The following is a 26,223-nucleotide window of genomic DNA, read 5'->3' as shown; positions in this document are numbered from 1 at the left end:
AATTCACTTTTGCACATTAATATATTATAACAATAATATATATAATAAAGGGGATTTGCATGATGCCTGGAGCTTCGGAGTAAATAAATCACGTAAATGCACGCTAATTAAAAACATACCTAGTAATATAGTACCAAATACAGACTGATTTAAAAGAAATTGCAAAAAAGTTTTTTTTTTCGTTTGGGAGAGGCCGACAAAATGAGTAAAAGAGGGCATAGCGGTTGGTACTTGGGACTTTGGGCATACGGTTTCGAAATAGGCCACGCAAATTCATGCCGATTGCACGCTAATTATTAAGGTGGAAAAAAACCCTTTGCATTCAAAATGTAAAAACGTTTCTACAACCCCCCCCCCACCATCCTATTTTCATTTTTGAAGTTGATCTGGTGCCAAGCAAATTTCAAAATTAGTCACGCCAACTCAAGCTAATTGTATGCTAAATATTTAACAAAAAATAATGTTTGAAAATCGAAACTTACCTGCATCATGGCTTTAGCCACGTCCTGAAAAGATTAGCCTTCTCATTTGCAGTCACTTCAAATAGGTAATTTTATATAGTGATATAGATAGCAATAATATCCATAAAAATAGAAGATATTGAAAAAATTCAGTATAAAATAAAACATGGATTTCAAATAATGATTATAATTATTTAACACAAACATACACACATATTATCTGTTATGATAAATATTACAATGAAAAAAAAAATAGCATATTTAAGTAGGTATCTTGTATTTGTACCAAGTAAACATGACAAATATATTATTATGAAGATAAATTATTTTTATGATTATAATGTAAATATTTGTCAAAACACGTAATTATATAATAAAATTAAAATAATAACCATAATATTGAACATATGAAAATGATAAACTTCAATTTCTATAAATCATACATAAAGTAACACAAATAATAATAATGATAAATATTTAATTTTTATAAATTGTAGGTAGGTACATACAAATGTTTACGTTGGGTTGATTATTTTTCAGTAATATATTTAAAAAAAAATTGTTATAATATAAATATATAAGTAACATAATGTTCGTTAAGTGATAATTAAGTAATGATTCGTTTCAATAAAATGAAAAAAAAAAAAAACAATGGTTTTAGAAATTTAATAATTTGAATATATTTTGAATCATACACAATTATTCGTATTTAGAAATTGAAACGAATAAATTATAAGTACTAATATTTATCATAAACAAAGAATTAAATCGTATTTAAGTACGCAGTTAAAATTTAAATACATTTTACTTATCATTTAACTAAAATTAAATTGTTACCAATAAACTGTTTAAATATTTACGAAAAATAATTTAAACTATTATAATAATAGGAAATTGAGACATAAAGAAATCCTATGTAAGTATAATTACATGAGTAATAATTTTAAATTATTTATTATTAAACTCAAATAAAATTATATTATTATAAATATAATAATTATGAAAATGTAGTAAAGATAATTAAAAAAATAAAAATAAAACTTTCCTACAAGGTAGTTATACTCATAATAAAGACTCTAACACAGGGCCATATTTAAACTTTTGGTACTACAGTAAATTTCCTGTTTTACCCTTTCAAAAATTGACGTGCTTTGCTATACACGGGACTAATACACCTCTGAATTCAGATCGGCATCCACAAAGTAAATAGAACCAATTGTAGGTATAAACTATTAGTTTATATAAATTCAAAAAATATATATTTACGATTTATTTATGTGCTAAAGTGCGTAATATTTAATGTTTAATATTATTACGTTAAAAACTATAGTAATAATATAAACACAAACGGAAAACAGTGCAATTGAATATCAGCACGAAGGTAATTTAAATTATGAATATATTTATAACTTAACTTAGGTTAATTATTATTTTTTACGAATATGTAATATAATGTAATATAAATAAGTAATATTATAACAAAAAGTTTATAGTTACAAGACTTACACATTAATTATGGCACACATAAGCAGACAACATATTCAAAAAAAATTTTTAATTTTCAACTACTTCAATAGGATTAAATTAGGACTCGCTTAAATAGTTATATTAGAATTGGTATATTCTAATAAAAAAAAATTATATATATAATTATTATTTATGAATTACGGTTAAATATTAATTTATGATATTATGTAAGTATATGTGTTTGAATTTACTAAAATTATATGAAACCAAACACACACACACAAAATAATAAAACAGTCGTGAAGTACGTTTTTTAAAAGTATGATAATTTATGAAAAAATCATAAACGATTTCGTGTAGATAAAAGTTACTAACATTTTTATCAAGACTCTCATATTATAGTAGATATAATTATAGGCGTGTAAATACACACTTAAAAACTAGTATTTATAAATACTTAATAAATAAAATAATACACACAATGATAAAGATCAAGCCTGATTCAGTGGCATATTAAATGAGTTAGTTTGTATACGCAACTACGCGAACACGTATTTATGAAAATGGGTTTATTAGTGTGTTATTTTTTCAGTTTTTAACTTTTGGAATATTTTCTTTCCATAATTTACAAAGAAAACCCTTTCCTTCACCTCCAAATGACAAAAACAAAAACTCAATCACAAACTTATTCTACGCCAATAGTTAGATTGTAATTAGCGTAATATCGTGTGATCTATTTCAAAAACGTACACTTAAAGCTACCATGCGAAAACGATCAGGATTATTCTCATGGAGCTTCTAAATGTCAATCCGCGCACGCGTAATATTATCGTGACGCGTGTATATTATTACGTTATTATACGAATAAAAAACCAATTTATAAATTATAACTACTTTATACACATATTATTATACCTACACAATAAAAGGACGCACATTTTTGTTCGTGAGATAGTAAAAGAAAGTAATAAAACAATAACATGTCGTTAAAACCTAATACCTACACAAAATCAATGAATATTAAAATAAAACTTTTAATCATGTCGGTATCAAATACAATGTTCTAACAAATAAGGTTATTGGTGAAATAATAGTACATCGGTTTAACTTTTATATTATACCTATATACTTGCTCGTACATAAATTTAAATGTTTTTTTTCTTATTATTTGTTTTTAAATTTTCAACTATTTAAACAATATAATTTGACTAGAAAATTATTTCTCATAAAAATGCACAGCATATTAATCAGTATGATTAAAAAAAAATTAAGAATAATTTTTTTTTTTTTAACTTAAACGATATTTACTAGTAATTTATAAAATAACATTTATGAAATGACATTTTTATTTTTTGATGAACGCCCAATAATTTATTAATACTCTATAATCTCTAATGAAAAAAATCCTCACACTAAATTAACTTAACATTTATTTTACTAAATTTTAATTGTATTGGTATCAATACAATATATGTACCTATCAATCTTTTATCAATCATACTAATGGATCTAGTGATGTAAATATACTTTTGGAAACTGTTATGAATTATAAATCATGGGTAATTAAAATTGATCAAATTACTATATCAAATTTTGTTCCCCAATTCCTATAAATTCGTTTTGAATATTTAAAATCTATGAAATTTGAAATTTAAATAAAAAATATTAAAATGTGGCCAAATCGATCTCAAGTATAGGCATATTAAAGAAATCAAATTAGTTTTTAGAAATCTCATTAATAAGATTAGATCGGTAAGATTGACAAAATGTAGGTACATATGAATGAGCAAATATTCTTTCGCGTGTGAGAGGCTGGAGTGGTGACTTATAAGTGCGCATATAGGAGTGATTTCCCAGAAAATAGTTTATCCCCCCATTCTCTTTGTTTATAAATGTTATATATTACATAATAAATAGTTAATACATCTTTAAATCCATAAATTTAAAATATAAATAAAATTGTTAATATTTTTTATCAAAACTTATCTATAATTTTATTTATAATCTATTATGTAATAAATTAACAATTATATTTTTCTGAAGAATTATAGCCCCCTCTCCTATTTCACATTTATAAATCTGCACCAGCGCTCTGTTATTTTTTTTACATTAGACATACTAATGATTACGTATATATTTACCAGACCGGCATGTATACACTTAAAAAAATTCTTAAACTTAACTCCTTAAAAATTGTCTACTTATAATCCCTTTAAATTAGTTTAGCTTGTACATAGGTTAGGTTAGTATTTGTGTGATTTTTTTGTTTTTTTAATTTTTTTAATTTTTTTTTTTTAGATTTTAAATTTTCAGCATAATATGACGACTTAATTATAAATTCTTTATCTAAAATAATGTAAAGTATATTAAATGTGGTATAATATACTGAAATAATATTATTTGTTGGCATGTTTATTTTCTGATAAACTCCCTTTTACTATATTATAATTAAATAAAACATATACCTACTGAATCCTATAAAGTAGTTAATTTACTATTATTAAAGTTAATGTTATTAATTTACTATAGTTAAACAAAGTAAAATGTATAAATAATTCTAATATAGTATTGACAGTATTCACGTGGTTTAAATCTAAGAGTATCGTACATTAATGCATCTATGAAAATTCAAAAAAGTGTATAACTTCACTTAGATGAAATCACGTATTAATTAATTAAAACTTAAGTTTATTTTACGAAAAATTATTAGCGTTTTCAAACGAATAAATTATACCTAAGTTTTGGACAAGATTCGCGTAATTAATATAATTAACATGATGACAGTTTTTTATTATTCCAATTAAGAACTCAGGCTAGAGCTCAGTACACTTTGTACCAGATGGATGACGCCGATACTATATTAAAACTAATTATCCAAATTCTGGATTAATATCATTTTATACTACCTGCTTGATTTTACCCTGTAGTAACTCACGGATTTTGTTCTTATAACTATAAGAAATCATCATTTACACGTCAGTGGCTCAAAGTGTTATAACTACATTATATATCACTCTAATAATTGATTGCTCACCGGCGGATAAAAAACGTATATTAGAATATTACTAAAGCAAATCCTACGTCAGTATTTTCCAAGACTAACCAATGTACGTATCACGCAAGCTAATAGCATTTGTTTTAGAAAAGATTTTATTCTTATATTTAAATATGAGGGGCTTTATACACTCTTAATTTTAGTGATTAATTTTCATATTAAAAATATCAAATATGAAGTAGAAACTAATTTGAAACATAAGACAACTTAATATTATGTTATGAAAATCTGAATTACGAGTATATAGTAGGTAACATATATTTTATGCATACATACGGCTGACTTAGTTTAACATCCCTTATACCCCCCCCCCCCGCACACACACATCTGATAATACTATCAGATCATAACCATATTACGATTTAAAATTATACTATACTATAATATTTTCCTATAATAATAGATTATCATAATTTTACTATAATTATACAGAAAATTTAAAATTAATCAAACATTTAAATTTAATATATAATTTAGGCGCACATACAAATTATAAATAATAATCATGAACTATATTATGTTACTTACTAAAGGTCGTTTTTCATAATTATTCCATCGGAGTTACTATGAACATCGAAATCGCAAATGATATGGCAAATTTGTGTTGGTAAGCAGGTCATCAAATAAGTTGTAAGCAAATGCACCAAGAAAATTTAGACGAGGAATACTCAAGTCATTGGGATTGGTTTCGTTGATACTACATATATAGAATATGAAGTGAGAATTAGTGACGTTAAGAGTAAGAGTTGTGAGTAGATCATAGGGGATAGGTGTTATCATATTATCGCCACATCAAAGATTTGCTCTAGTGTTTTCTTTGGTTTCTTTGGTTCGACGGAACGCCTGTCTCCGCGTCACCAAACACACAGGATTTGAAACTCTAGACATTGTAGGGATATTTAACGGCTGGAATAATTTAGGATCTACGGGTTCGGTTACATATTCAATTTGTTCAGAATGAACCGCATTTTGTGGCTGCTGTTGGTTTTGTTCCGTTAACCATTTATTATTTATTTGTGGACAAGGTATTTGTTTTACTGGTTTTGACTGAACAGCATACTCTTTTGGGGACCATTGCATTTCTTCTATATTTGAGCTGCGCTCTAGTCGATGACGACGCCGACGTAGGTGTGATCGTGTCGATTGCCGATCCAAAGATGTACTACTTTCTGAAGATGAATCCGATCGCCGACGATGGTGTCGTCTTGGTAAATAACTTAAAGTTTTTTTGATTTTTTTCAATTTTTTTAAGTTCTGGTTCATTTTAAATGAAAAGTGACACACAAACGTAGACAATGGCTGTACAGGAATACAAAACAAAAAATGAAAAATTATAGTTAATATTTATGCATTACATGAGTGAGCACGCACAGATTAAAATTTCCAAGTCCGGTTAAACTGGTGTTTTTAAATTTTCCCAATTAGAATTTTTTTTTTAAATGAAACATTCCAATAGTTCTTACGATATTTTTGTATTCACGAAAAACATGTTGTGAATTGCACTAATCACTTTTAACTTTTAAAATAAACGTTCACTCTACCATTATTATTTTTTGGCCAATTTTATTTTTAAATTTTAAGCTAAAAATAAACATTATTATAATGACACAAGTTTTCTTTCTCAATTTAAGTTTTTTGTGAAAATTACTATTTTTCTATAATTTTTTCTCCTGATTATTTTGAAAAATACATGCAAGAATTTTTTGAATTTTAATCACCACAAAGTAGCAACTATATATAATTTGTTACCAGTTACTGAACAGATAGAAAAACAACACTCGTAATATTGTATTATCAATATATTCATCAATTCACTTGGAATCTAAATTATTATGAATATTTAAATAAAAATAAAATAAGATATTTCAACTATTTATCAACCTATCGTAATAACTATTAACATATTTTTCTTTTTATAACAACTACCTTATTTATTTATTTATTTATTTATTTTTTTTAACTTACCTATTCAATATAAGTTATACAATAAACATAGTTGTTATAAAATTAATACATTAAGTATCTTTTATTTTTAATTTACTGTTTACATTGAAACCTCTCCTAACAGATATTTCCAAAAAACGGATTTTTATTTGAGAATAGAGAATTTTTTACTATTTTTCAAAAAGAAAATCTCCGAAAAATAAACATATATTTTAATCTTAATTTAAAAATAAAAAACTAACGACAAAAATCCCCGCTTACACTATAATATACAACAAAAACGAACTCATTCAAAAACGACAAAAAATAATTTTTACACCAAATTAAACAATACTTATGTATGCATTACTTTTATTATGTTTATTTAAATAAATATTGTTAAAATTTTAAAATTATCATATCATTAAAAGATTGAATAATATAATATTATAATTTAATTTAACCTAGCGCATATTTTTTCCTTTGACACAATTACACTTTATGCATTTTAAAAAATATGTAATTCTTATGAATAGTGGATGTAATTTTGATGACGAGTGTCCGCTATTCAGAGGTTTCACTGTATATGCTACCTTATATTATATAATACTATGGATTTATTATTATAATTTAATATAATTTATTTATTATAATTTCATAATATGTAAATATATTTTTAAAGGTTTCACCTGTATGTATACGTATGTTATTCAAATAAATTAAAATTATATACCCAATTTCATATTTTTTATTTTTTATTAGTATGTATCTAAAAAAAATACTAAGGCTATAATTATTATATACCTTAAAAATTTGGTAAGAATTTTTACTGTAGAACGCAACTATTATAGTCACCTAAATTTTAACTAACTGGTAAACTATTTTTTACTATAAAATAGTTTTGTTTCATAACACTACTGCATTATAATATTATTCTACAGTCGACTCTCGATAATTCAAATTTTCTGAAATTCGAAATTTTTGGTAATTTGAATTAATTGCTTGTTCTCTTGAAAATCTCACGGTAATTCGAATAAAAACCATTCATTTAAGTATACTAAATAATTCGAAATTAAATTTTGAAAAAAAACTAACCACTAAAATATGACAATTTGAAGTTACATCCGGTCAACGTTAGGTAATTCGAAGTATATTCATTATTCACCAAACATATTACTTATAATCTTTTCATTGATAATTTACAATATAATTGTGTAAATATTTAGTTTATTATTTTCGATAACTTTAGAATTATCATCGTAAGCATTTTATTTCTTAATCGTTTGCTAATAATAATAATTTAATTTACATAGTTTAACTTACATTTTAAAAAACAATAAATAATTGTAATACCACCTAATTTGTTGAAATATTTAATAATTATGTGTGTGCAATAATAAACAAACAAAATTTTCTTCTTAACTCTCAGTAATTCGAATTTTTCAAAAGTCCCGCCAACTTATATTGAGAGTCGACTGTATACCTAAACTTATTTATATTTTGACGATAAACAATATTTTAATTTATGGCAATAATTTGGTACAAGTTACTCACGTTTAGTGTTTTTTGATCATTCTTGTCAGTTATTATGTTTGGTGTTCGGATAGGTTCAAATGAAATGAACTGATGGGCCAAACAAATGTTGAGTTTAGGTCCTTCCGGTAATACGAACGGTGGTTCATCGTCGTCATCATCCAGGGATCTTATGCCCATAACTACTAATGTGGATGGTGATGATGGTGGTGGTGGTGGTGGTGGTGGTGGTGGAGGATGAGATAGTGATGAAAGTTCTGGTGATGGTGATAGTTGTATTTCTGGTGGTGTTTGTATAGTCGATTGTGGTAGTGATAGTTTTTCCGTTTGTATCTGTTCTAAAACCGATTTTTTTTTATTTTTGTCCGGTAACTCGACATTAGTGCTCTCTGGTTGTTGAAACATGTCAGTCTCGGTTGAATCCAAATCACAATAGTTAGTACTACTATTATGAGCAGTAAAAATAGATTTCGATTCGGCAGGAGTGTAATCGATGGGGTGTTGTTCGTTGTTCCATAACATTTTTATTTCGTACGGGATGGTACGCAAAATGTTATTCGCAGGTGTACGTAACTGGCAGTTGCTTTTAGCAAGCTCTTTGAGTGACCACACAGAATACCGATCACCTACTTTTCCATGTCGTGCTACCACCCACACACGGTCAGCATCCCGTTTCAAATCCAGATCAGATATATCAAAAGAACTAGTTTCCTCGTTGATATTTTGATTTTCGCCATAATAATCTTCTCCCGCTATACCCGCACCATTAACATATACGTCACGCATAAACTTTCGACTGGATCTGGCAATTTCTCTACCATAATAATTTTTAATGTCGAATATATTTTTATCATTGAAACAAGTTGAGATATGATCGGCCGCACTCGAATTATATGCATATTCATATTCATATCTTAACGAATTAGAAGCCTCACAGTCGTATTGCTGAATTTTCTTTTTTTGTTTTTTATGGGACTTTCCAATGATAACACCGCATAAAAGTGCCCAATGAGCGGTGCTCCCACCGTTGGTTGTAGACGGCATCATATTCCTATCGCAATCAAAACTACAAAAAAAAAAAAACACAATACAAAAAATAATAAGTTTACTATTTTACTTATTGGTCTAGGGACCGGATTTACATATATGCAAATATATATATGTATTGGAATAAGATTTTTGAAATCTGATGAGAATTGTCTCCGATTCATTGTTATTAAAATAACATTAATTGTATTTTGCATATTTCAACGGTTTTACATGTTAAATGTATATTAGTAGTTTAATAGTGCATATTATTATTTATAACACATACAGATATTTGTTTTTTGTTGAATTTTCACATTTACAGCCACATAATATCGATAAAATTACGGCCGGTCGTTATTGTTAAAGATAAGATGACATACTCATATGCAACATACATAATATATTAATATAGATAAATTTTTGTTTTCAATTTTTATTATTGTGGGCTAATATTTCGGATTTGGTAAATTGAGTCCCATATTATTATTTTTAGGTAAACTGAGTCCCGCCAAAAAAAAGTAATAGGTAAATTAAGTCCCTCGTAAAAAAATGAAAGAGGTAAACTGAGTCCCTTATAAATATAAATATTTATTGTAAATATTTATCCTGGTAAATTAATAATTCTTATAGTAATTAGTACCTAATTACTATAATTAGTGAATGAATAATTAATTTTACCAATAATAATAATAATAGGTAATCAAATTTTGAATGAATAATACATGATATAATTATTTATAATAATTATTTTTTTTTCAATAATAATAATAGATAAATAATACTTTTAATATTAAATGGGCAAATATTTTAATGATACGAGCTTAATAAAGTCAAGTCTACTGATTTCTTTATTTTTGTATTTGTCATTTGTTCTCTTAGTATATTCTTCTTTTCTATATTGTGTTTTGATTTTTTGCATAGTTCTTTACTTCTTATTTGAATATATGTATTAGATCGGATTTCTTTGAGTGCATCAATAAAAATATAAATATTTGGATGTGAAGTATAAAATAAACTATTCAGCTTCGCGTGAAATGATTCACAACTATTCGTTGTACGATTAGATATAGTCGAAAATTCAGCCCAAATATTAAGCGGAAATGTAGAATCTGATGCAATGTATGTTTTTAAAATATAATCGGTAAATAATTTTAAATTTTTATTTGCAGGAAGCTTTGGCATAATATCTTCAATGAAACAATCGTAAACATCTTTCGGACTTAAAAATGGAAAAGCAAAGAATTTTTTTAAAAATTGCTTTCCTCCGAATTTCGTATTTTATAATTTGAACTTAAGCAGTCAAGGGATTGTATTTTTCTCCATTAACTTTGGCCAAGGTGAAAACGACAACCTTTAATATAAATTTCTGGCCAAACTTGTTGCGCGGCATTATGTATAGATTTTTCAAAGTCAATAAAAATATATTTTGGTGAAAATGTTAAACCAACAATTGTACACTGATCCACCGTATACTTAAAAGAATAAAAATAAAATTTGATTTCCTTATTTGGCAATAAAAAAAAACTAGTGGAACATACATTTCATTCACAAGTGTGTGAATCGTAAAGATTTATAAAAAATATTTGGGACAACTTTTAAAAGTACCGTCAACATATATTGTATTTGAATCACATAAAACCATTAAGTTAGAAGTTGTTAAAAATCCGATAATATTATTATCGTGATCATTGACCATTATAAAGGGTTCGTCCGTATTTATTTTAATAATTATTTAATTAAAAACTTCATGAGTTTCAATTACAGTTTTTGGTAAATTAGGGTGAACAGTTGATCTAATATTTCGTATATTTCTTTTAATAAGAGTCGTATCTGACAAAGTTAATGTATTTACGTTTTCTCTTTGTAATTCAGTATGTAAAAATTTAGTTGGCTTACTTGAAATATCTTCGATAGCTTTTCGTTTGAAACCATTGCTAATTTTTTGTCGGTTCAAAGTTTTTTCATCTAGTTTATTGTGTTTGTGATCTTCAAAACAATCAATAACTGTATTGGAATCATTGATTTTCAAATAGTACTTACACGTACTTAAGGAGCAAGTCTACCGCTGGATTTCATTTTTTATAGCATTTTATGATATCGAAATTTGTAACCATTAGAAATAAAAATTGTTTTATTACGTTCAATTTTCATTACTTCCATTATAATGTTTAAATAGATGTGCTAATATGCTCGCAATAACTGATGGTGCACGACTGTGCGTATAGGTAATATTGTAAATTATAATAATCTACAGTAATCGTGGATAAATACGATAAGATAAGTATCATATTAATACGTGACATTGGTGTGCTCGCAATAACTAAATAATGATGCACAACTGTACGTATAGGAAATTTTGAAAACTAGTCTAATAATATACGAGAGACTCAATTCACCACTATAATTTTTTCACAAGAGACTCAATTCACCACTTTAATTTTTTTACAAGGGACTTAATTCACCACTTTTGAAAAACAGTAATTTAGTTTGGGACTTAATTTACCTACGCCCTAATATTTTATAGATTGAATATAAAGAATGTTAAATGACAAAATATTTTTTTATACTTTTGAAACCTTTGCTACCTTTTTTAATAATTAATTAATATTTATTTTTTTATATAATTTTAAATAAAATATTTTAGATTCAATTTTTAGTGCATGTTTAATAATATATACATATTTTGTAGCATATTACTGCATTTTTAGAAGCATATTTTGAGGATTTTTTGTGCATATAAATCCGGTCCTTACTTATTACCAGCTATATCCATGAATAAGTAAAAATGAATAAATAGCTAAAATATAATACTTACCAAACAGCGATAAGGTGACCACGCATCAGACGCTCGACCACAGTTAGTGCAGATGACGAGGAATTTAAATTTCCGCTATTAGACATCCTCATATTATGTGTATTGATGTTTTGTTTAAACTCGTTAGTTTCAAAATCCTTGTAAAAGTCAGGTGACCAAATACATTCGTCTTCATATCCTTCAGCCATCAATCTTATTAATTCAGGTTCAGTATCGTCCTCTTCATTAGATTCTTCTGTCATATCCAATAAATCATTCTTTACCAACGTTACATTATATCGTCCGGCCTTATGCATCCTAGCCAAATTGACCATAGCCTGGGCACTAAACATTTCACCACGACCCGAGTACCCACATCTTATAGCTTCCCTTTGAAAGTCTGCTATATTTGGTACAAAAATTTCTGACGGATTAGTGGTATTGCTTTTAGATGTAGAGGATTCAGCATCTCGCAGCTCTTTTTCCGACAACTCAATATTGGCTTTTTCCACCACCTCATTTAGATCGCTGTCTTCATTATAGTTATTACCACCCTCATGAACATCACCCATCGTAGCCTCACAAGTTATTATTGGACGTGCAGCCATAGCAAGAACTGCCAATCCACAACTGTTAATAGAAAAAAAAGTTATATTACGAACATTCTATACAACTTAAAGCTACCTAACTTATTCATATCTACCATACTGGTATCTGTGATAAAATATCACACAGATATTTTACATTTACTAACGTTTTTACACTCTGTATTACAATCAAATATGACAATATTAAATCCAACCTATAAAATAAATTACTTAGGAAATTATTAGCAATTAACATACTTAGTTTGGACTAGGTACTAATGCTATTTTCAATGTGTATAAATTTGAAAAAAAAAAGAAATCTTATACTTGTTTTGATAAATATATATTGCATTATAATGTTAAATTTTCTTGTTGTATTTATTAAAATGCATACTTTAATAAAGCCGAGGTAATATAATTATTTCATTGAACATTGTTAAAATTTTACTTAAGAATAGAACAGAGAATAGAATAAGAATAGAGTTACCTGATAGGCACTCTATAAAATATTATTTACTTAAATATATTATATTTTGGTCTTTTTAAGCCATTTTTTTACATATTTGTTTGTATTTTTTTTTTATATTGTTCATAAATATCTCTACCTTATTGATAATATTATTAACACTATTAATACAATAAAATAAATCAATTAATAAATGTTGTTTTTATAATAACTGTTTTTCTTGAATCAAAATATTATTACTATTCTATTATGATCGTCATATTTTACTTTTCACGATTTTCAAATAGAATATAAGTAGAGATAAAACTAAAATAATGTAAATATATAATTAGACTTACTAAATAAGTAAGCAAGATTATTAAAGACAAAGCATGGAACAACTTTAAAAAAGTAAGTGATTATGAATCTGAGAAAAAATTACGTAATTACAAATCTATCCTTACAATTAATTATCTACTTTATTTTGAATAATTTTAAATTGTTAATAAAACTGTGTGTCTATGTAAATGAACTTCAATATTTAAGTCACATTTGTAGGGCTAAAAAACAAAATATGCTATTTAAAAAAATCAAACTGTACAGAAAAGCAATTTTAAACTTCAAATTGTAATCTTAAATAATGAATGACTTTCAATCATTTTCAAATCTAAAACTTAACAAAGCTGTTTTGCATTACATTTAGAGATTTATTTTATAGTTTTAAGTAAAAGGTAATGTAAAAACAAACAATAATGTAGGTACACAATTTCGCTAAGGACCTAATTAAAACTTTTTGATTGTTAATACAAATTTTTTTTTTTTATGGGTTATATTTATATATAACTATAGACAACTATTATTATCATTATAATAAAATGTATATATAGTGTAATGAAAAGGAGGAAATAAGTAGATAAGTATACTCTGCTATACAGAGATTATTGAATATTCGAAGTATCACGACACCTCATCATTGAGTAAATCATTGTAATGTATGTTTTAAATTTAATGATAAAATATTGTGTATAAAAAATTATTCTGGGCGGAGACGGTCAGTCGATGTATATTACTATGTATATTTTAATTATTTTATAATATTTTATGTTGATATATTGATACTAAAGTTTAATTTATCTAATTATTAGTTATACGGTAGGTTAAATTATATTTGACAAAAACATTGCATTTAAAAATATCATTGCGAGTAGGTATATAAAATATAATAAAATGCGTTAAAAGTTTCAAATACCATAAAACAATTGTATTATAACTTATAGTATGAACCTTACAAGTACAGAATGAGGAACTTCATCAAAATTTGAACTTAAAATTAAAACGCGTATAAAAAAATTAAAGGCTATTGATTTTTGGTATTTTTTAATTGGTTAATAAACAAATTATAAAAAACCTAATATTATTCTCAAAGTTATTGGCCAATTGAACGTTTTTTATCAACATTAATAGAAAAAAAAATTAAAGGCAATTAAAAGAAAATTTTATCATGTATAGAAAAATGTTAATGAAAACATTTTTAGTAAATTTCAAAAGCTGATTTTGTATAAAAAATTCCAATTTTTTCTTTTTCTTTTTTTTTTTCATTATATCCTCCGGTTATTCAGAAAGTACTTATAACAAGGATTTTTACTTTTAACCTTTTAAAACTAGATCTATTAAAAACCTTCCTCAAAATTGAAAAACGAAGTTTTTTCGCTTCTTTAAAAGGTGATAATAGACAAAGAAAAACTAAAAAGAAATAAATAAAAATAATATTTTGTAAAATTCACTCAAAAATTTAATACCTATGTATAAAATTTAACGTTAAGAAGGTAAGTAAGTAAATACGCTCTGCTATACGATATACGTATGTCGAGTAACTCACTACGATGGTGTACTAAATTTAAATTCAATAATATAATGTTGTATACTAAAAATGATTTTAATTTTGTCATAGTTAAACTTCATTATGTTCATAAAATGAAATTGTGTCTATGTATTTTAAATAATTTAGTAATATTAAAAACATTTACGCAGGATCTTGTACTGAATGTTCAAGCTTTTAACCAAGTGAAAATTGTAATCGACATTTAAAGAAACAAAACAAACAAATTTCAAAAGTTTATAAAAAAATTTAAAATATTCGAAATATGTGTCCATATCTTTATCACGCATAAAAAATTAATGTAAATATCAATGGTAATATATAAGTAATCATATATAATAATTAATATGATTTCTTATATTGCTTATAATTATTAATGTGACTTTCCAGTAAACTTTTTTTACACAAATAGAAAAACTAATGAGAAATCTATAAATGATCTTCGATAAATTGTTTTAATAAATTTCTAACTCAAAAATAATTTGTTCATTTTCATGATTTTGGTGTATATCAAAATTTTAACTGATGATTAAAAAAAAATATTAGTTATACATTTTCGATATTATTTGTTGATAAATTAACTTATGAGAAACTCTGTACCTACTACATTATTTCAAAAATTTTTACATATTTTTAAATTTTTTTTTAATATTTATAAAATTAAATTAAGTTGTATTTATTCTTTGTCTAAACATATATTTTTGTCCAAATTTTAATTTAAAATAGCTATAAAAAATATTCTGGTTATATATTTTTTAAACAATTTAGTTTCAATAAAAACTATTTATGTTGGACGTTCAATTAAATTATCAAGTCTTAAATATAACAATTGAACTTTTTATAAATCTAAACGGGAAAATAATTAACAAATATACATGATTTAAACGAATTTCATTGGATATTAAACTAAAAATACTTGTGAAAAAAAAATCCTGAATTATTATTTATCATATATTTTTTACTAGTACATAAATAACTTATGAAGAATCTTATATTATATTTTTTAAAAATTTAACTCGGTGAATAATCTTCTTAGGAATTTTATAGAAAAAAAAATGTTATTAATTCAAAAATGTCTTGCATATAAATAGCTCAAAATTAATTAAATATTTAGAAAATTATAAAATGTGAATAAAATGATAAAATAAACATTTTAAAATTTCACGTATCCGCGGTTATAGGTTTACGGACCATAATAACAAAAATCGTTTGAAAAAAAATAGTTATTTTATATGTAAATATGTCGTAAAAACTTAAACGGTCATAAAAATGTACCTAGTTGACTTTCTGTTAAAAATACTTTTGTTTAATATAAGATGAAAAACTTATTAAGAACCTTTAATTAAATTTTAAAATTTTAAGTATACCAAAATATTAAAAATATTATGAATTTTTAACTAGTTACCATAAAATAATTTGCTAATTTTTATGATTTTAACTGACTTTTAACACATCTATATTTTTGATGAGGAAACTTATATTTAATTTTCTTTTTTCAGCAAGTATGAAAATATTTTATTGAGAATTATGGAAAAAATCAAATGTTTCAATAGTTTATAAATACTTATAGCTCAAAAATATTTTAAATATTTTAAAAATTATGCCATCTAGGTATATGAAAAATTGTAAGTTTTAAAATTTTATTAAAACGGGGAAAAATCTATTTTTTCAAAAACTAGTTTAGCATAAAAATTTTCATTTTTCCTTAATTATATTTTTTATTTTTATCAATTATCAAGAAATGTACTAGAAATTTTTTACGTTTAAAGATAATTAAAAATATGCATGATATTTAAAAATTTGTTATGGTCTTATGGAGAAAAAAAATCGAAAAAATGTCTTTCTAGGATGAGTACGAGGGCTTAAATAAGTTTCTATAAAATTCAAAAATTATTTTAAAAAAATTAAAATTTCAATGGGTACATATTTAGAATACATTTAATTCATAAAATTATGGAGATACTTTGATACATATTTAATGGTGATTAACGATTGCGTACGATGTCTCCTTTAGTAGTAAAAATATTACGATTGCATACGAATGTAAGTGTATAGCTACCATTAGTATTAAGCATAAATAGCAACAAATATAAATCTTTTATACATGTTTATCAATATAGTTAATGTTCATATAAACATGGTCAATTAAATACAACCAGTGGCTTTGCCGGAGGAGGAGATGTACCCTCCTCCCCATTGATTTTATTTTATTATTTTAATATTTTTAATTAATCAGTAAATTAGCAATCAAGACAAAAAGAATATGGTTAATGTAATGAAATTCAAATACATTTACATTGTAAGCAAAATAATTATAATTAAAATTCATATTTTGAAATTTTAAATGACCTTTTTTTTTTTTTTTGTTTTCTATGTTTTGGCCCGATACAATTTTGAGTTATCCATCCTTGGTACGTATATACTTAAACCTTAACCCTACCTCCCATTTAAAAATTCTGGATAAGCTACTGAACGCAACTAAATATAAATAAATAATTTATTTAACGGAATGTGAAAGAATTATTAATTATTACTTTTAAAAACATTATTATTTTGCATTTTTTAAATTTTATCTATAATTTATTAAAAAATTTTAGATAAGAAGCAAAGTTTTTCACCTTACCATATACCTAAATGACTTTTCGTACTGAAGACAATATATTCATACCCACAATATTTGTATTTAAATTTCTCGGTAATTTTATTCGTATAACTTTGCTTGATCAAGTTGAAATTGAATTTTTTTATTCATACATAAATCTCGGCGACTATGGCCATTGGTGATTGGCATAATAGAGTTTTAAAGGTTCACATTTTTAATATGCAATATTTACATATACAATTACATATTATTAATTTAAGATAAGGTTTACTTTTGAAATTTTCTAAGAAACCTTGACGATCAATTTTTCTAGCTTCCGAATGCCTTATACTCTGGAATTGTTAACATCAGTAAAAATACTTAAAATTATTCTCTGTGATTAATTAAAATATTAATTAATACTGTTTAAAAAAATACCAGAAACTAATCTGATGGGAGTTGATCGTATATTATTATAAAGATGTTAAACTGCAATACACTAGAAAATCCGTTAAAATAATCGGCATTTATTTTTATCTACTTGTACTTTATAGCATTAGATAATTAGTTTATCGAAAAGTATTGCACTGGTAATAATATTCACAGTAACGTTTATAAAACATTCACAAAGATAAGCAATAATTTCCTAAAATAAATTATTATATTATACATTTTTACGATTGTGTAAAATGGCATCCTTATACTACATTAGGGTAATCTTGTGGATAAATCTGGATAATTTTATATAATCGTAAAAGTGAAAAAGGACTATACACAATTGTAACGCGTCTGTATTTAGAGGGGTTAAGTTACGACGCCCAAAACAAAACAATAATAATTATAAAGATCATACAACTTTTTTTCGGTGGTGTTATGATAACTGTCAAAAATATAACACAAATAGTGAGTTTACCCGGAGTTTGTAATACTCTTTACCAGAAAAATGTCTTTAAATTCAAATTTCTTTTTTAGATATAGCATTCAACGCAATAATTTTGTACAGTTAAGTTTTATGTATAACCATTTGTTATCTATTTTGAAACGATATAGTATGATCACGTCGTTTGTAGAAATAATAGTGACATTAATCATAGATCTATCGACTTTACTCTAGGTCTATACACACACCAATTTATTTAGTTTACCATGATAGATAGTATAAAATATACCTCCTATGGATGATAATATTAATAATGCATTTAAAAAAATTATGTAGTGTTTATTGTTATTATTTTTTTTAATATCATGACTTATAATTTATACAATAAAAGTACGATATATAAGTTCCTAATTATTCAATATTTAAGTTATTTCATTTTTTCTTTCGGTCCTGTGTGAATATTATCTGTTAGCAATTGATAGTACATGACAGTGCCAGATTTATACTTTTTTATCGATGGTAAAATATGAAATTATACCTACGTGTAATTAGATCATTCTTTTGTTTGTTAAAAATATATTAGCAACTCTAAAGTACCACCACACATCAACTTCCTCCTCATTGCTTATTACCATTGTTTATTACACCTACCGAAAATAAGTCTTAGTTGCGCTACTAGGAGTGAATACTAAAATAAATACATAAATTATAACAATTAATATACTATTAATCTAAATGTTTTGAAAATTCATTGTGTATAAAAAATAACGGTATTCGCGACGAAGAAAAGTCTCCATTCTCAATGCAATTAATGTATTTTATTTTTAATTTTAATTACAATTAAATAATCAAATTGATAAAATAAAAACGGAATTTTTTTTTATTAATTTATTCAGAATTTAAAATTTAAAAATGTATAAAATAATTTAATACCCTGTACTCGTATTATTTATATTTTAAAACTATTATATGTATATTTTACAGCTTATATGAAAATTTTATTGTTATATTAACATTTTCAAGTTTTTTTTTTTTAATAACAAGTAAAAGATAAATCAATTTAAAATTATTTCTAATACCTATAAATAGCTTAAAAGGTATAAAAAACCACTTATAAAAGAACTTATGAATAAACGTATATCTATTTTATTATATTGTTTTTATCTTTTTTTATTTCATTCTATTTCATTTATTTTGTATATCTAATTAACTTGGAAAGATTATAAATATAATAAATATGTCATGTTTGTACAGGTAAACCTTTCTAAACTCTATAAAAAATTAAGTTGGTTTTGCAAAAACCCAGTGGTGTAAATTTAACCAATTTCTGGCGGTTCAGAGGCATATATTTCCAATCTATAATTTCCGACACACCAATAATCCAATTTCTTAAGAGGATGCTGCACTCACATGTGTTGTCTTTGTCTTACATACATATAACATGGAAAATTTTCGTTCAACAGAATCCATTTTATGTTGTTAGCTTTAACATTGGAGAAAATTTACCTATTATCAAACTTAAATATAAGAATTTTGCCAAGGCAATGGCATAGGCTTTTATTAATATTATAATTTTAAAGTGAGTTACGAGCATTTTAAAGTTTTAATATTTTATATAGCTATAACTCCGCTTAAAATTAAAATATCAATAAAATCCTATGTCATTGCTTAGATAAAATTCTTACCTTTAAGTTTTATAATAGGTAAATTTATTCTAATGTTAAAGCTAACAATATGAAATGAAATGAATTTTGCTGAACAAAAATTTTCTATGTTCTATGTATGTAATACAGAGATAACACATACGGGTGCGGCCTCCTCTTAAGTAAAATCTTTCCTAATAAACTATATAGTATATATTTTCCCATAAATTTCTTTAAATTATATATCAATTTTGAATTATTTATAATTATTTATTTAGTAACCATTTAATTATGTGGTTATCATTGATAATAACCTAATTATCTATGATGGTTACACAATTTTAGAATATAAATAGGGATAATAATTTAATTGATAAGCTCTAATACATGCACGAAAATTACAATTTCGTACCGGTTTATGTTTATATTATACAAAGTTACAAAATCCAAATTAGTATCATAGGTGTACAAATTTTATTTCAATGATTCTCTGGTGGTGCAAAAACATACCATTGCACCACCATATTTTGATGTGGTGGTGCAAGTGTTACATTTACACCACTCAGTTTACATCACTGCAAAAACCGATGTATATATTAATAATATATAAATATTTCCGTTTTTCCATATTATTTTTGTAATGTTTTGAGTAAAAAATTGTATGTTACGTACTAATATAGATTAAATTAACAAATATTATTTTCTATTATTACTTTTAATATTTTATTCAATGTATTATACATAATACATTAATACACATATTTTTAAATTTTATTTTAATTATTATAATAGGTGTTTCACGCATTTCAACATGTAATACCATCAATCACCCATAAGCTATCTTGTATATTTAATATAACTTATCTACTTGACAACCAAAATTAACATAAAATAATATACGCACTAAAGTTTAATTTTGAACTACATGAATCGTAAAAAAATATTACAGGACCATGCACTCCAATTAACTGGAACCCATTATATTCATAAACAATTATAATGAATAACCTAACCCTAATGATTGTGTTTTAAAAATATTCAAGAATTTCGAAATTTGTATGATTATACGATGATTACCTCAGTTAAAATCTCGGACGTCTAATTATTTTACAAATTTAATTTGATAATATGTAATTTTGTATTTATTTTTTTCAGTAAGTTCGATTAGATTAGAAATTATTGATATTAATCAGTCAATATGACGTATACATTATGCTTCATGTCATCTTTACATTCAGTATTATCGTCTACAATTTAATAATATTTTATGATATAAAATAATATTCTTAGAAGCACTTTTTAATCTAAACAATTGGTATTAACTTGATATCAAATTAAATTTTACTTGAACTACTAACAATTGTATACACCTATTAACGGTTACAAGTACTCAAACGTTTGTTTAATAATTTCATCACACTATTAGAACATCTTAATACATCCAACACCAGAAACCCGAATTAATTATTTAAGTGCAAAGTCTTGGATATTAATATATTATTATTATTATTATTATTATTATAATTATTATGTATTACTACTACAAGTAATTTCTAATAACTAATAAGGTATAAAATCGCATGTATAAGTAAACTCACTTGGGGCCAGTTTGTCGAATCCACCGGATTGGCGTTACCCAGCAATAGAATACCATTTCATCGATTTCTTCGGGTGTCATTTTAGCGGTTGTTTGGTCTCCATAAAATTGCTTCCAAGTCTGAGAGACCTGATCACAAAGTGATTGTCTCAATTCTTTCAGTCGGCAGTCCATTGTTTGCTCACTGGGTGCCAACTCGCCATCTATACCAGCTAATACGGCTTGTTGGGACCGGCACCAGTGTAATACGCGTTCCGTTTTCCGTTCAGCATTTAAAAGTTCTTGAGAACGGCTCTCGTTGCGCAAACCTTCGGCAGCCAGTATCTCGGCACGCCTAGCCTCCATGTCGTAAGCAGAGTCTTTTAGACGGCGCTCCCAGTTATAGTTTTTACGCATATCGCGTCTTGCCCGCCTCATGGCTCGACGTTCACGTCGTTCGGTGGCCGACCGTTTCATGTAGCCCTTAAATCTCTTAAGTCTAAAATCAGCGTTATCGGGGTTCCCCATCATGCTCATACTACGTACGAGTTCTTCATCACTGTTCGCACCGCTGGATGTGTCGCTCAACGACGACATACCAGTAACCGGCGGACGCCCTTGAGCCACACCTCGCGGTCCACTTTTCCAACTGTCACTCTCGTAACCGACGGAATCCGAGTCGTACGAACTGCTTCCATCCGTTTCAGAGTCAATAGTACATTCGTGTGACCACAAGAACGATGAAATGTCACCGTGTTGTTGTAATGCGTTAATTATGTTCGGAATGTTACCGGCCCAACCATGTACTATACCACGGGGACCCACCAACATGCGCGCGGCACGTTTGATCGACAGCTTGCCCGGGCTCGACCGAATAACGAATGGATCGTTCGGATACGGGTGCATCGTGGCAATTATCACAAGCAATAAAATCCAATTGTAAGAATCCTGCGAGGACAGCGTGTCTCGCAACCGTTTTATCGCGTCTACAGACATTGGGTCGTCGATTATCAAACGTTCCATATAGAAGATGCGTTCGTACAACCTTGCTACAGTGCTGTCGGCATGAAAGTTGAATTTTGGGCTACGGTTTAGATTAAGCGGATTGCTGCGCAAAAACCTAAGTTCTTCGGTGGAATTATCGAGATCAGACTGAACCAATATAACGGTAAATAAAAACTCTTCCTCCCCTCTTTCGTATAACGTCACCGGACCTCGATCCATGCGTTGAAGTAACCAAGGTCGCCCTTGTACGACACGGAGGCCGTATCGACGGCGGTAATCGTTTTCATCCATTCGCATATAGTTATCTAAACATGATAAATAGAATCTGTGCTGCCCACGTTCTCGCGATTCGTTATCAACCCAATATTCATTGATACGGCGATTAAACGGTTTAGGCATACTCACTGTGTTGATGGTTGTAACGGTAGAGAAGATGTTTGTGAAAGTCCAGGAGGTAACCGGTGTAGTTCTGGTGGTGGTCGAAGTGCTGATCTTTGTGACTCTTGGTGTACTGGTTCCTGTAGTAATATCCGGTACAGTCTGGGTGGAGGTCGATTCGTTGCCGGTCTTGTCTGCAACGGAAGTAGCCCTGGTACAGGTCTGTGCAACAAAGATCGGTGTAGCCCAGATGGCGACCGATAGCCGTTGTCTAACCTTGGTAAAGATCCCGTCTTTAGGTATTTTGTGCCTATTATAGTAATACGAAACGGTTTTATTTCGGTATCTAAATAATAGTTACCTATTGGTGATATTTAGTGTGTAGTATCGGTATTAGTGATGGTGACGGTGGTGATATTTTTAGTAATTAGTATCAAAGTTTAAAAATGATGTCCGATGAAATTTTCAACACGAGTGCCTGCGTAAAAGAACAGCTGGTATTTGTGCGACGTCGTCGGTTGGTGGATAATCGGGAAAGGCGTGCGTGGTCCGAGAACAAGCCACTGAATATGGCGCGAAGTAGCGCCCTGGCAGAGGAAAAATATGGAAAATTTAAATTGATGACCAAAATCCACGAAAAGAAACGATACCAAAGTGTAATCGTAAAATTACGATACGATCGAGTGATACGACACTTTCCAGGGTAGATTGTGGTCGGGACAGAAATTAATTATAAGACTGCATTAGCAATCACACGAATGAAAACAAAAAACTATGAGAAAAATTTAAAATAAATGGTTAGAGCGTGTAAATAATTTCGGAGGGAAAAATTACGTACACGAGGAAAGAATAAAAGAAATGCACGACGTATCACACCGGAGTGCAAAATTCGAATGACTGCTGTCGGCAAACTTTCACCCGACTAGCAACATGACATGGGCACAATCGAATCGTTCTATCGAAAATTTCGATAAGAAGTACAAACAGAAAAATTCGATAGTCTAAAAGCGACGAACGATATCAGTGTATTATTATTATTATTATTATTATTATTATTATTTTTATCCGTTGGTAACTCTAATTATAAATAATGTGTTTCGATCAAAAAAAGTCTATTCATATAATATACCTATGTTAACGCATTCGAATTTCTATGGTCAATTTTTAAAAATTTAGATGACACTTAAACACTGTAAACGCTGATACTTAAAATCAAATCGTAATGTTCAGTGGCGCCGAATTACATAAATTTAAGTGAAGCAAAATCAAAATATTTTGGTATTTGGATTAAAAAATAATATGTTGTCTACCTCTAATAACTAAAAACTTTAGTTGTTTATTTAATTATTTAGTACAGGTATTGTATCATGTAAAAACCAAAACACATATACAAATAAAATTATACACCCTCTTTATTATATGAAGCGATCGCTTTAGTTCGTGTATAGGTTTGGTAAAACTTTAGTTGTTTATTTAATTATTTAGTATAGGTTTTGTATCATGTAAAAACCAAAACACATATACAAATAAAATTATCCACCCTCTTTATTATATGAAGCGATCGTTTTAATTCGTGTATAGGTTTGGCGCCACTGGTAATGTTTAATTAAAATCGTCAACATTGTTCGTGAAAATTATCGAATTGTATTCGATAGTAAACGATAAAATGATCGATAGTGACCGCCGCGCCGGTACGGTACAGCGGTGCCGCCAACTCGGACGTTACAACCTCCACCAAACAGTGATCACCTCCACGCATAACCCCCGCTCGATACCACTACAACCGCGATTGCAACGGCGTTATCACGCCACAGGTTAACGGTGTTGATATAATATGATAACAATGTGATATATTATTACACATAATATCTTTTACACCTATATAATATTATTATGACGAATTTTTCTCATTATTATTATATTATACACTATTAATGCGATGTTACAAAGGACAAGAGATAACGCCATTATCGCTCATGTACATAATGTCGTGGTTAGCTGATTACTGCTCTGTTATTTTCGTGTACATCGAGTCGGAGGCAGAGGCGGCGGCGGCGGTAGGTAATGGACGAGACACTGTGTGTACCCAAACTCGTATCGCGCCGTCATAAATAACTCGTCGACCTTTAACTTTTCAGATAACGCGCGTTAACAGGCGAACAAACAAACAGACGCCACGCTTACGCAAAACCCAATCCCAGATTATCTCAAATAGCCCGCACTAAATGTTAGTTTTTCAATTTTGGATGGGCTACGCGCACTCTCACACACGGTTTACACTTACATAACGTGACTTATGTTGACCGGTTTGTTTGTACGACTCGTCGTCGTCGCCGTCATCGTCCTTGTCGGCTGCTCGTATAGCAAATAAACAAACATCAATGTCATTGTTACCACAGCCGCAACGACGTACAAGATCATTGTGTTTGGTCGTGACCGTCACGAGAGTTTCTTTTTGAATTTTACGCTCCGAACCGCGAGATAGATCGCTCCGTGCTCGTCCTGCGATCTGCGGCTGCAGTCCATCCGTCCGTCAATCCGTGCTCGGCAGTCGGCGGTGATAAAAACGGAGTAACGAATTATAATAATAATAATAATATTAGTAAAGGTATGTAGGTCAATATCGTGAATGATAACAGTAGCTATTGATAACCACGTCGCCGACTCAGCGGTAGCCGCTTACCGTAGGGCCACCGCGGACCTGATAAAGTCGGCGAGCGATTGGCATCTGATATCACATACACGCACACATATGCAAATAAAGATAAATATATATATACTATTTACATGTAATTATTACGTGCATCATAACAATAATAATAACGCCTAATATAAAATATAACTAATACTGTCGTCGGTTTTGACGGCTCGCATATTAAGCTCACCGTCAACGTGATTTTAATACGTCGGATTCGTACTACTTCGTTTATATGTGTGCATGTGTGTCTGTGTGTGAGTGTGTGTGTACGTGTATGTGTGTGTGTTAC

At 27.6% G+C, this 26,223-nt stretch overlaps 1 protein-coding gene across 1 annotated transcript; it reads right to left on the bottom strand.

Annotated features, from left to right (window-relative positions):
* Nucleotides 1-5,465: 5,465 nt before the first annotated feature.
* On the bottom strand, nucleotides 5,466-25,987 carry LOC112596205. Its single transcript, XM_025341696.1, has 5 exons — nucleotides 25,521-25,987; nucleotides 21,876-23,546; nucleotides 12,284-12,892; nucleotides 8,461-9,505; nucleotides 5,466-6,282 (listed from the first exon to the last, which is right to left on the bottom strand). The coding sequence occupies exons 1-5, from the start codon at nucleotides 25,655-25,657 to the stop codon at nucleotides 5,776-5,778; spliced, it is 3,969 nt and encodes a 1,322-aa protein (XP_025197481.1). The 5' UTR covers nucleotides 25,658-25,987; the 3' UTR covers nucleotides 5,466-5,775.
* Between the last annotated feature and the right edge of the window lie 236 nt (nucleotides 25,988-26,223).

This window comes from Melanaphis sacchari, unplaced genomic scaffold (assembly GCF_002803265.2).
Source record: "Melanaphis sacchari strain LSU unplaced genomic scaffold, SCAv2.0 Contig30_pilon_pilon, whole genome shotgun sequence".
Taxonomy (NCBI): Eukaryota; Metazoa; Arthropoda; class Insecta; order Hemiptera; family Aphididae; genus Melanaphis; species Melanaphis sacchari.
The sequence above is the reverse complement of the archived record's forward strand: the minus strand, read 5'-3'. Positions and strand labels throughout refer to the sequence as shown.